This window comes from Mastigoproctus giganteus, chromosome 8 (genome assembly GCF_048544385.1).
Source record: "Mastigoproctus giganteus isolate SK-2022 chromosome 8, ASM4854438v1, whole genome shotgun sequence".
Taxonomy (NCBI): Eukaryota; Metazoa; Arthropoda; class Arachnida; order Uropygi; family Thelyphonidae; genus Mastigoproctus; species Mastigoproctus giganteus.
This window is the reverse complement of record NC_143582.1, coordinates 91,242,258-91,255,786: the sequence shown is the minus strand read 5'-3', so window position 1 is coordinate 91,255,786 and position 13,529 is coordinate 91,242,258. Positions and strand designations below refer to the sequence as shown.

Sequence of the window (13,529 nt, the reverse complement as noted above, 5' to 3'; positions counted from 1 at the left end):
GGGGTGAAGTGGAAGTGGTTATTTTTATTTATTTATGTTACTTTTTTTTTTTTTTTTTTGGCTGATGCTGCATAAGCTTGCTTTCTTGCATCAAATGCCTCTACTAATGCTAATGCTAATGCTAATTTATATACTAGTTTTGTCTAGTTACTTTCTGTTACTGTTGAGGTGTCTCTGTTAATATTTTATGTTAACCCTTGGCTGCAATTGTTTGTGTTATATTGTGCAGTTACTGTTAGATGTTATACATGGTTGGTTTGCATGAGAATAGTTCGCCAACCATTCTTTAAAAGTGATATTCCCTCTTCTGGCCTTTGATACTCATATCCTTTCCAAACTTTGCTAAACCATCATGATTCATATCATGTAATGCAGCCAGGTCTACTGAATGCTGCCTATACTGGACACATCAATCTTCTTGGGCAGAATACATTATTCACAGTAGCTTGGAGTGATGGACAAGCATCTCTAAATTTCATATTTCCATCAAAAAATCTATAAACAGTAAATAATCATGACAGATTCATAAATGTAATATATTCATTACCTGTGAAGACAAGTAAAATCCTTCTTCATTTCCAACTAGTTCTGCCCAAAGTTCACAAGCATCATCCCATGGCATCCCACGTTCAACTTTTACCTATAAACATTAGTCCAAATTATTATAAATATTAAATTTTGTATAATCAATACTAATTAAAAATTTATTAATCAATATCATATGTAGGCTTTTAAAATAATGCATTATCTACCAGAAAATCATTTAAAGAACGAACACACACGCATTATTTAATTCAACATAATCAAGAAAATAAATTTATTTTACATCCATAATAAAACAACCAGAAAAATGAATGTTTTCTGGGTTATTCTAAAGTGACGAACTGACTGGTCACCAGCTCACAAACACTATATGTTCACTGAATAAGCAATGGTACTAAAAAAAAACAGAGCAAATGTGCATATGTTTGTATACATATTGTACAGCTCAATGTATATTGAGCTTTACAATTAATAATGGTGCAAAAGCAAAACTTAGCAACAATTACCACAGTGACAAATTGATCGAATTTCTCCACAGAATAACTGTTACCTTTCTCATACTGATTAAAATTACTGCATTAATTTACCACAACAGAACTAAAAGATCAATGGCAGAAATGGAGTGGGACAATGACCTAGGGTTCCATACTTCACAGGATGTCAGCCAAGTACACCAAAAGTGTGGGAAGTGGGGAGACCTTAGAAATTAATTTACCGTAGTGAAGTAAACAGTTACAATAACAGTAACAACATATCTATAGAAGTATATTTCACAATTCCCAAGTGGTTTAATCATTATTAGGATTGTACCATGGCCAATTTAAGGAGTTGGTGGAAGGGAGGCAATCAGGCAAGGAATCCTTAACCTCTTTGGTGAATTTAACTGACCGCCCAGCTAAAATTGAAGCGATTCTCTTGGTACCGTATGGTAGCTCACTGATCTCAATTAATATTAATTCGAACATACTATGAGCATATGTTAAATTATGCAATTAACAGGAGCATATGTTAAATTATGCAATTAATTTTTGTTCTGAATCACTTAAGTCACATTAATAACAGAAAATTTTATAATATTGCGAAGTATTACACTTCCCCACCTAACTACTTCATAATGACACCCAGCTGGCAAAATTTTCTGGGAAGAATACTGTAAATGGTAGTTAGTTCCCCAGAGTAGTCCACAAAGAGCCAAATCATCCTATCGTGCAAGGGTACCAGAGTCATGAACTCAGGAGCGAAAATGAAAGGAGAATAACCCTGAGGGCCAATAAGGAAATGCTACATCAGGGCCCAAGCTCATGATAATATGTCACCAGCTGCAAAAGAATATTTAATCTATAAATGTAGCTAAAATACTATTAATATCTTTCTATACATTAAAATAATTTTCCTCCTAATGATATTTATTCAGCTAATGGGAGAAGAGAGATGCAGGTTATGCGGTAATACGTAACAAGCACAAAAATAAGTAACAGGAGCTTGTTTTACTGTGGTAAAACAAACCTGTTTAAGCGTGGTCATATGCTATATTTATCTAACATGACCATCCTTGATTGCCACGTGTAATGTATTTATTTAAATAAACTAAATACAACAAGGCATAATATTTTAAGATTCTATATCTATATATCAGTCTAGATACACCATAGACAACTCTTAAAGAAAAACTACGGTGCCGCCTGAGTGGTGGTGCACACCAAGAATAAGTGACAATAGTCTTCTCTATTAGCGAAGAGTTACTTATTCGAGGTAGTGCAATACATGGTAACTTGTTGTGAAGGATAAGCACAATATGAGATACAGATGAAATGATACCTTTTACACAATTATCGTAGTTTTTCTTTGAGTTGTTTATCTATACTGATATTATATAGATATAGTAATGTGTTTGTGTATTTATAGCTGAGGAAGAGACACACAGTCAAAAGTTTCTGTAAGTATTTCATTCTATTTTATCAAAAGAAGCGAGCGCAGTGAATAGGGGGTTATTTACTAATAATTATATACATAGAATGAAAACTAGTAAAAATCAATACTACAGCAATTAGCATAACAAAAGCCATGATAATAAAAAAATGTATGCATGTTATGTAGGTAGTTTTTTAATTTCCTTGAATGCAGTGTCTGGGCAGAGATTCAATCTCAGACAGGGCTCAAAACAGGAAATTTTACAAAAGGAATACTGTTAAATAAAATAGCTTTTTTTCAAATTAAATAATCAAGTACTCACATGACTTTATGATGAATGTGATGAATTGGAACCCTGTTTGCTCCAGTCCATTCTGAGCCCTGACCTCTGAGATATGAAAGTTTTTACTATGCAAGTGGATATTTCTTGCCCACGGCTTGTTTATCCTTTTTCTGTCACCACCTGGTTTGGTTTATTGGTTTTACAGCACGTCAGCAGCTGGGGAAGAATCCTACTCCTCTGCCTGACATTGGCTAACTAGCCCCAACTGAAAACCTCTTTGAGAATGAGAATTCCTCCAATGTAAAATACAAAAGGTGAAAGGTTAGGACTGGACTTGAATCCAGACCACTCCAACAAATAAATGACAAGTGGTGGAATCAGCATACTGTCATGGAGGATTTTCCACAGAGGTAGGACTTTAAAATTAAGAATGAAGGATAAATCTTCTGAAAGTCTTGATAATGAGTGCCATGCTATGTTTAGCTTTTAGAGTATGACTGATGGGTCCATGTAAATTCAGTGTATAAGACAATTTGGTGTCTTATACACTGAATAAGACACCAAATAATGATAAATAAAGAATGAAAACTGTTAACATGCTGTGCTGCTAATGGTTAATTTAACAATCATGGTATGATTCATATTTTTGATAGAGTGAACTAACCACATTCGATTTGTAATGCAGTATACTTTTTACAGGACTTCCCTTTAGGGAAGTCCTGTAAAAAGTCAAGTCAGTCAGCTCCCTTTCCCTAGAGCCTGTGGCATCTCTCAGTGCCCCTGATTAAGGGTTGGTAAAGCCAGAATACATTTGGTTAGCATCAGCATGGAGGAGGGTAGTTTAAAAGGGTATTTGTTTTGTGCACCAAACAACTAATGCTGTGAAGTATCTGTACATAATGTCTGTAAACTGTGTTGAATATATACTGCATTCTCAGTTTGCCTTCCTTGCTTGATAAAAAGCGAGTTACCCACGGGAGCCCATGCAACCACCAATAATAATTCCACCTGTCATGATGGAATCAATGTGATGCACTTGGGTGCTGATACAGAAGGGGGGGCACCACAAAGTGTTTCTTAAATGGTATAGCACTGTGGGCCTAAACCTTTTACTTTTTAGTAAAATATTTATCAGCTAATTGCAAAATTTTACTGATTTCTAGGTGTTTATTTCTGATGTCCTAGAATATATCTTGTTTTGAGAAGCTAAATCAAAACCACTGTCCAACCTATCATAGTGGCAAAGTGAAATCATGTCATTTCTCCATACATCATCATCATCATCAGCCATTTTCAATCCACTGCAGGATGAAGGCCTCTCCAGCAACTTTCCAGTTCCTTCTGTTTTGAGCACTGGCCATCCATTTATACCCAAAAACTCATGAATTTCATCCATCCATCTCCACCTTTGTTTTCCAGGTTTTCTTCTAGCTCCTCTTGGGTACCATTCTGTTATTTTCTTAGTCCATCTGTCATCATGTCTTCGAGCTATGTGTCCTGCCCAAGACCATTTTAGTTCTTTAGTTTTGATAAGAATGTCCTTTACTTGAGTTTGCTGCCTAATCCATGTGTTTCTCTTCTTATCTAACAGTCTGATTCCCAGTATAATTCGTTCTATTCTTCGCTGTGTAGTTCTCAGCTTCTCTTCCATTCTTTTGGTGAGTGCCCAAGTTTCACTTCCATAAGTTATGGTGGGGAGTATACATTGATTCATTATTTCACGTTTCAGACAAACTGGGATATTGCTCTTCAGTATGTGACTATATTTCCTGAATGCTATCCATCGAAAATTTATTCTTCTCTTGACTTCCAGCCATTTATCATTATTACAGCTAATAACTTGTCCCAGATAAGTATATGACTCCACCTTTTCAATTACTGCTCCTTCAATCATTATTTCCCTTTCCTTGGCATACTTGTTCATCATTACTTTTGTTTTAGCAATATTCATCTTTAGTCCAAAATCCTTACTAACTGTGCATAACTGATTAAGATTTTCCTCTAATTCTTTGGGATCATGGCTTATGACCATAATGTCATCTGCAAATCGTAAATGGTTTAGGTACTCTCCGTTCACATTGACTCCTTTCTGCAACCAGTCTAATCTTCTGAAAGCTTTCTCAAGGGCAGCAGTAAACAACATCGGAGATATTGTGTCTCCTTGTCAAACTCCTTCATTATTTTTAAATTTCCTACTGTCTTTGTCTAGTCTAATAAAAGGAGGTAGCATTCTCATATATTTTCTTCAAAATCATAATATATACTTGTCTTTTCAGTGCCCGAAACATTACCTTATGCTGTATGGAGTCAAATGCCTTTTTATAATCCACAAATGCCAGGCATAATGGTGTTTTATATTAATTTGCTTTCTCCATTAGCTGTGATATTACGTGAAGGTGATCCATAGTTGAGAATCCTGTCCTAAAGCCAGCTTGCTCTTTCGGTTGATTCTCATCAAGTATTCTTTCTAATCTGTTAGTAATGACCCTTGTGAACAACTTGTAGATGTGGGATAACAAGCTAATTGGTCTATAATTTCAAATTTCTGATTTATCTCCTTTCTTATGCAGCAAAACTATGATTGCATTATTCCACTGCTTAGGCGTCACACCTTTTCTAATGCACTTTGTGAAGAGCCTTGCCAGTATTTGTGTTATGTCTCTTCCTCCCAATTTTAACAACTCTACAGTAACTTCATCTTCCCCCGGGGCGTTCCGATTCTTCATTTTCTTCAATGCATGTTCTACCTCATCAGGAAGAATATCGGGTATGTCGTATGTGTTGCTACTTTGCAATCCATCTTCCCCACTGCTGGTATCATTCCCTTGCTCCTTGTATCATTCTCTATAGTAGTCTTCTGCTATTTGAATTATGCCTTCTCTGCTGTTTATAAGTACACCATCACTATTCTTCAGTTTCAGTATCATTTGTCATTCTGTATTACTGCTCATGGCTGCTGATTTAAATCCTTTGTTTTCCCTTAATGCTTGTTCTACTTTTCTTGTGTTAAATCTTCTTATGTCCTCTCTGAGTCTCTTTCTAATGGTTTTGCATAACTCAGTATACTCAATTTTCTCCCTGTCAGTGTTTTTCTTGCTCTTCATTTGCCGTCTTCGGTTCATCATGACAAGTGTTTCTTGACTAATTTTTTCTTCGTTGGATTTCTTTTTCCCTATAGGTTTCTTGGACTTTATCACTTTCAGAAAGTTGTAATATTCCTCGTCGATATCTTGGTCCTGAGCAGTCTGCAGAAGCTCAAACTTGTTCTTAAGTTCCAGTACACTGCTTTTTCTCCTCCTCTGTTATCTCAAAGACCTTTGTATTATTTACTCGAGTCAGTTTTTCCCTTTCCTAAATCTATATCAAGTGTACATCTTACCATTCTGTGATCACTTCCAACATTTACCTTATTTAGGACGGTAACATCATTCACAATATATCTTCTGTTAATGAGGATGAAGTCGATTTCATTAGTTGTTAATCCATTTGGACTCTTCCAGGTCCACTTTCTGTTCACCCTTTTCTTGAAAAAAGTGTTCATTACCGACAGTCCTTGAGATTCCGAAAATTCCACAAGTCTTTCACCTCTTATTTCTTTCACCAATTCCAAAATTTCCTATAGTTCCTCTTTCTGCGCTGTTTTACCTTTTTCCAACCTTAGCATTGAAGTCCCCCATAATAAGTGTAGTGGGTTTTCTGCTCATCTAGAAGACTCTCAATTTCATTGTACATTTCTTCAACCTCTTCATCATCATGGCTCGATGTTGGTGCATAAATCATTATAATCTTTAGCTTGTACCTCTTAAAAATCTTGAGTATTAGTCTTGACACCCTTGGTGATGTACTTTTGAATTCCAAAATGTTGTTTTTAAAATCTTTATGGACCAGAAACCCAACTCCACCTTCATTCCTTTCACTGTTTCCATTGATGTACAGCAGATTTCCACTTGATAAACTTATAAGTGATTCATTTCTTTTTCTTGTTTCAGCCAAACCGATGATATTCCAATTCACATTTTTTAATTCCTTTTCCAGCTCTAATATCCTGTCTTCACCGATGAGTGATATTACGTTATAACAGGCGAAGTTCAGTTTCCGTGCATGGCAGCCTGGTCGTACCCAGAGATTCTTAGCACCGTCTGCTTCCACTCTGATCCTCTCACTGCCGTAAGAGGGAGAGTGAAAGCTGCTGGGGACTGAGGGCCATTTGTTTCATCGTGCTTTCATATGCTGGAGGGTTTTGGTCTTTTCCTCTTCACACTGACCAGGAGTCTTGAAGAGAACCACTCAACACATTTGTTGCCACCTAAGTGACGTAACAGGGCTTACCATCGAGAAGGTGTGCATGAGCGGATTTTATGGAGTCAGGCCAACCGGACTTCTCCTAAATCTTCTGTAATAGAGAGATATTGGATCCATCAGTGTTTTAGGCTGAGTGTCCTAAGTGCAACTTCTAGTCAACGAAAGGATGTTATATGCTGCTGTCTACAAAAATTACTAGGTAACTAAATACTGAATATATTGAAGCAAATATATAGTCAATTTTTACTATTTTTCCCTCTCAGAAAAACAGATATACAATAGCTATGAGTCCCAGAAATGCTTTGTGTTGCGAGTTTGTGATGAAGGGTGGTTTTTCTGCATAACTATTTTTAATTTTAATTTCACACCGTCGAATCATCGATAAATTTTTAGTAAGAGGAACAAAGCAAAAGTCAGATCCTGCAGAGAGAACAGAAAATCATGAGAAAAGATGTGAAGATGAGTCAAGAACACCTCAATATGGCAGACCAAGTGGTGAGTGTAATCGTGACCATTCACCAAGTCTGTCTACAAGCAAATCAGCTCCAGAAAGAGAAAAAAAAAAAAAAAAGAAAAAAAAAAAAAAAAATTACAATATGAATATTTGAAATAAATATGGCTTATATTATTGTGGTGATGAGCAGAATCAAATCCCTCTGTGTTCTCTCTCTGCTGATGAGAACTTTAAAAGAAATCATTGAGACCTTGAATGGTAAATTATTGCTTAGCAAAGCTTATTATCTTTGTACTCACCTCCTTACAGATCATAATAGATCAACAGTACTTCAATCTTTCAGTTGTAAAATTAGTCATTATTACAAATATAAATACTTAACGATAATTGTCAGAGGTGAGTACTAAGATAATAAGCTTTGCTAAGAATCTTAATAGATAATCAAGAGTACTTCAAGCTTTCGGCTGTAAAATTAGTCATTAAATCTATTGCTTATTTTGAAGAGAAAAAGAAATATTACATCATGACTGTTGGTGAAATACATATATGTGAGTTGTAAAAAAGAATTATTAGAAGCCTCATTAAAAGTGAGCTATCACGTTGCTTGTCAAGGAGAGGCTCTCACTATTTGGTAAAAATTTGATAATGCCATGTGCTATTGACCTGTGTACGAGACTATATTTGGATCCAATGAATCAGCAAAAATTAAACAGGTGCCACTCTCTAATGACAGCGTAAAAAGAAGGATTTTAATTTGTTCACCCGATCTTCTCAATGGATTCATTTGTAGACTTAAACTATCACTTTATTTTACCTTGCAACTGCTGTCAGTAGACTAGCTATGCCGATAGTACTTGTCTGACAACCGTATAACGGTGAGCTAAGTGAAGACATTCTTACCTGTGATGATTCGAAAACGACTACAACAGGTTGTTATTGTTATTTTGACATTAGCAACTAAGGCCATATTGCTCCGGGGATATGCGGTGGTCATTTCCTGACCTTTCCGCATCGTCCGTATTTGGTGGTCACAGGCTCGAATCCCGGTCTGATCAAGAAGTGTGCTACGTACTGTTGCTTCTGCCCACCTGGCTACGGAGGCGCCACTACAACAGGAGATGATATTTTTGAAAAAATTGACAGTTTTTTTTTTTTTTTGTACTCATGAATTTGACTGGAAGATGTGTATTAACATCTGTACTGATGGTAGAAAGGCTATGCAGAGCCCAATTTCAAGTTTTGTTAAGAGAATCAAGCCAGTAGTACACCCTTCCTGTTCAAGAAGTCACTGTTTACTCCACAGGGAAAATTTAGTTGTGAAAAACTTAAGATATTTTAAGACACTAATAAAAATCATCAATTATGTGAAATCTAATGGCTTAAGTACAAGGCTATTACGGCAGATTTACGAATGCTTACAATTTACACCAAAGCACATTGGCCGAGTCAAGGTAAAGTGCTGATGAGATTCTCTGAATTAGGCTCTGAAATTGTGATGTTTCTTACTGATCATAAAGCTGAAGCCACAAAGAAAAACAACTTGAGATTAACTGCGGAGATTCATCAACTTTGTCTAGTGTTTATAATTCACAAGGGGTTGCATTCCTTGCTGATACATTTGACAAACCGAACACACTGAATCTATCATTTCAAGGTAAAAATAAGACACTTTTCATGGATAATGATAAAATCTCTGCATTCAAAGAAAAAAATTATTCTTTGGAGAAAGAGAGCTAAAGCAGGACAATATGATACCTTCAATACTTTTACTAGATGTCTCATTGAAAAAATATCTCCACTTACAGAAAGCAATAACTGAATACCTCAAAAAACTGTTGATCTCTTTTGGAGAATATTTTCCTGTCATTACAGACATTGGAAATTACTGGTAGACAGTTAACCCTTTCTTGAAAAGCTGAAACTCCTTTGTCCTATTCACAAAAGAAGAACTGATTGATATCCCTTGTAACATGTCACTCAAAAAAAAAAAAAAAAAAAAAAAAGGTTTTTTAGTGTTCCACTGTCTTGGTTCTGGGTCAGTTTGTTTGATTCTTTCCCTAATATAGCAGACAAAGCACTTCGTAAACTTTTACCAACTGTGGCAATTTATTTATGTGAATGTGGGTTTGCCAAATCTTGTGACACAAAATCAAAAAGGAGAAACAGCTTGAATATTCAGCAGATATTCACTGTAAATTATCAACTTTGACACCTAATTTCAGCAAAATCGGTGAAAATCTTTCACAGCAGGTCTCTTATTAGATTCACTGAGTAAGAATATTTTTTATTTTTTAATTTGAAGTCTTAATAATACTTACATTAATAGTTTAAAATTTTAAGAGTAGTGATTATTTTTTGTTCCACTATAATACAGTACACATTAAAAAAAATGAAAAATGCCCATTTTTCATGTAAAAAACTGAAAAATTCCCTGTTCTTGGCATTCTATGGCTATGATAATCTTAGGGGGGGTACATGAGGACTTTGCGAACTTTCAGGGGGTACATCGATCAAAAAGGTTGAGAACCACTGGTATAACAGAACTATAATGGGAGGCAACTTCTCCTCTCTGCTACTTCTCAAGCCCACCTGCCTAATTTTCTAGGTCTTTTTGCAGTAGTCCATCTTTATTCTTGTCGTTAATCACTGTGCCAACCTTTGTATCATATGGATACTAAGACAATTAACTTAACATGCCTTTGTCAATATCACTAATAAATATTGAAAACAGTGAGGTGTCCAGTCCAGTGCAGGACTGAACTCTGTTTGTTTTGTTATTTGGTTTTTAGGAGCGTTAGCAACTAAGGCCACATTGCTCCGGGGATATGCGGTGGTCATTCCCTGGCCTTTCCACTGAACTCTGAGGGACTCCACTAATAACGTTAGTCCAGGAAGGGCAGTGCACATTTATAAACATATCCTGTCTTATACCAATCAACAATGATCAAAGTATATACAGTACTACAACATATAGAAAAATTAGGCAAATGGGCTGACAAATGCCAGGTGAAATTCAACATTGAATTTCAACAATACAATCTCAAATTAACATACCAACCGAACGAAACTGCACTCGGTAGTGGAAAATGAAAAAGATCTGGGGTAATTGTACAGTCACATACAAAGTTATCCAAGCAATTTGGACAAGCTGTCAAAGACAGCTCATAGGGTTCTGTCAATGATATACAGGAACTTTGCTAATAGGGATAAGCAGGTGATTATCCCACTGTACAAGGCAATAGTTAGGCTGCATCTTGTGTACTGCATCCAGGTCCAGAGTCTCAATTGTCTAAGGATGTAAATCTGCTGGAATGGGTGCAAAGAAAAGCAACAAGATTGGTAATGGGAACAAAAGGATGATCTTACCAAGAAAGGCTTCAGTTCTGTAAATTTCAGCATCTGGAGATTAGGCACCTGCACCGTGATTTGACTGAGGTGTTTAAGGCTTTGAATAGATTGAGCAAACTCAATCCTGATGACATTTTACACACACACACACACGAGGGGGCATAAATTCAAATTGAGGAAGGATAGTTGCAAAACTTGCCTTCAACCAGCAGATTTTTGATTGCTGGAACTAAATTCCATCTATTGTTGTGGTAGTGGATAGTTTGAATAAATTCAAGGAAGAACTAGAAAAATTATTGGAGGGATGGGCAGGTGATGCGGGAAGTTTTTTTTTTTTTTTTTTGGCTGATGCTTTATATACCACTATTAAAACTGCCTGTTATTCACAGCAGTAATTTGCCCATGATGCTACACAGTTACAGCAGTCTTTTATGAGAAACAATGTCAAATGCATTTCTGAAATCTAAGTATGTGATGTCAAAATAATTTTCTGCATCCAGTTCCTTTGTTACTAAGTCATAATAGTTAAATCAGACGGCTCTTAACAAATCCACTCTGCAATTTCTGTTTAACTCCATTCCTGTCAAGTTGGTTCTGCAATACTTATTTAACCATTGATTCCATTATTTTCCCTGGAACAGAGATCCAGCTTACAGATCTATAATTACTCCCTTCCCCTTTCGACCCCCCCTTTCTGAATAGGAGAGACATTTGCACATCTCCAATCTACAGACACCCTCCCTGAATCCAAAAGATGCTCTCAAAATTATGGCCAAAGGCTTCAAGAGTTAAAAGTTCAGTTTTCCATTTAAAATTACTTGCCTTATGATTTTGGCATTAAATATTGATGCTCAAAATGGTAATAGCAAGTCATACTGTTAATCTATTATATGTGAAAGAAGTAAGAGACAATTATTCTATACCAAAAAAAGGAATATTTCATAATTCTATATAACACTTACAATATGTAATTCTGTCTCGGCAATTCCTGTTGCTGTTTGCCTAACAAAATGCTGACACCTTATTCTTTTCACACCATCCCCTGTGGCACCAAGATCTAAAAAGACAGGACAAATTTATAAATATGCATATTCTGTTGTATTATGCTACAGGGAGAAACCAATTTACTGAAATGAGTACTTTGCTAGTTATCAAAAACTGACTTATTTACAAATATACAAACCAACACACACACACACACACACACACACACACACACACACACACACACACACACACACACACACACACACACACACACACACACACACACACACACACACCCCTCTGTTTATGATGGGGTTCCATTCTTGATGGAACTGTGGCAAACAAAACAAAAAACACAGAGTAAAATGAACCTAATTATATAATGTAAGTCAATAAGTTATGTTCCAAGTCCCTCTTAAAATTTACACAGGTAATATATTACTATATTTAAAGCTCTAAAATGAATGCTATGAATGTAAAAACAGTATTTTTATGAATATATATCAAATGTAATACAGTATAAAATAACCAAACTAAATGTAATTAAATAAAAAAAAAATTAAACTCTGTACATTTACTTTGATATGTTCAAATCCCAGACTGAAAATTTTTGTAAGCAACACTGTAAGGCCCCTGCATTGATCTTTTTTGACAATACTGTAATGACAATACTGACAATTCTCTGATAAAGTCCTGGTTGAGGATCTTCCTTTTTTTGAAGAAAGCATGCCGTGTTGACTGTCAAGATTTCCTCTTTCTTTCTTTCTTTGAGAATCTCAGAATAAGGGCAAATAGATACAATTACGCTCCTTTTCATTTTCAAACTTCACTCCCAGTCGTGGTCAATCTCAACAGAGTTCATCAGTGAGGGTCTCCATGGCTGAAAGGATGTGCTGTAGGTTGCTTTTATTCATAGATTTTAGAGGAGGCTCTTCATCTTTTTCTTTCTCCTCCTCCTCCTCCCATTGGCTTAGTTCTTTAGCCAATTCTTCCAAGTACTCATTGGAAAGCTGCTGTCCATTTACCCAACAGCTCTCTTACATCTTGAGCTGTAACCTGCATTCAACTGTAATCCAGCCTCTTGCACCAGCCTGCTAAAGTCTTCAACAATGTTCTCCACTGGCTCTAATCCTGTGAAGTCGTGCTTAAATTGTGGGAGAAGTTTGTGCCACATTCCATTTGACCAGTTCACTAACACTTCCTCCCAGGTTGCATTAATGTTATTAATGCTCTTCAAAATGTCAAATGAGTGCCAATAATCTTTGATAGTTTTGGCTGAGATGCCCAAACTCTTACCATTTCCATGAAGGTTTGGCAGAGGAAATAGGTTTTAGAGATTGCTATTACCCTTTGGTCAATTGGGTTGCAAAACTGAAGTGGTGTATGGTGGCATGTAAACAACATTGATGTCCAGAGATGTTCCGACTTCAACAAGGTTTGCAGGATGGCCAGGGGCATTGTCCAAGAGAAGAAGAGCTTTTGGCCTGGTAACTCATTCTCTTGACAAAAGTGGAGCACAGTAGGCAAAAAATAGTTTGTATACCAATCCAAGAAGATTTCTTGTGTTGCCCAAGTCCTCTTGTTCTATTTCCAGTAGACTGACAACATGGCTTTCTTTAGAACCCTTGAGAGCATTTGGTGTCTGAGAGCACTTGGTGCAAATGTCTCTGGCACTTTAAAATTAAAACCAATGGTGCCAAC

At 36.1% G+C, this 13,529-nt stretch overlaps 1 protein-coding gene across 4 annotated transcripts in view; it reads right to left on the bottom strand.

The window, feature by feature from the left end:
• The window catches only part of LOC150081714 (protein strawberry notch homolog 1-like), a 374,252-nt gene that overhangs the window by 40,930 nt on the left and 319,793 nt on the right, over positions 1 to 13,529 (bottom strand). For all 4 annotated transcript variants that reach the window (XM_090378820.1, XM_090378821.1, XM_090378819.1 and 1 more), the window contains exons 24-25: positions 11,804 to 11,898; positions 548 to 640 (exon numbers count right to left, since the gene is read on the bottom strand). In XM_090378820.1, the coding sequence (XP_090234946.1) occupies positions 548 to 640; positions 11,804 to 11,898 (188 nt within the window). The remainder of the gene's footprint in view (positions 1 to 547; positions 641 to 11,803; positions 11,899 to 13,529) is intronic.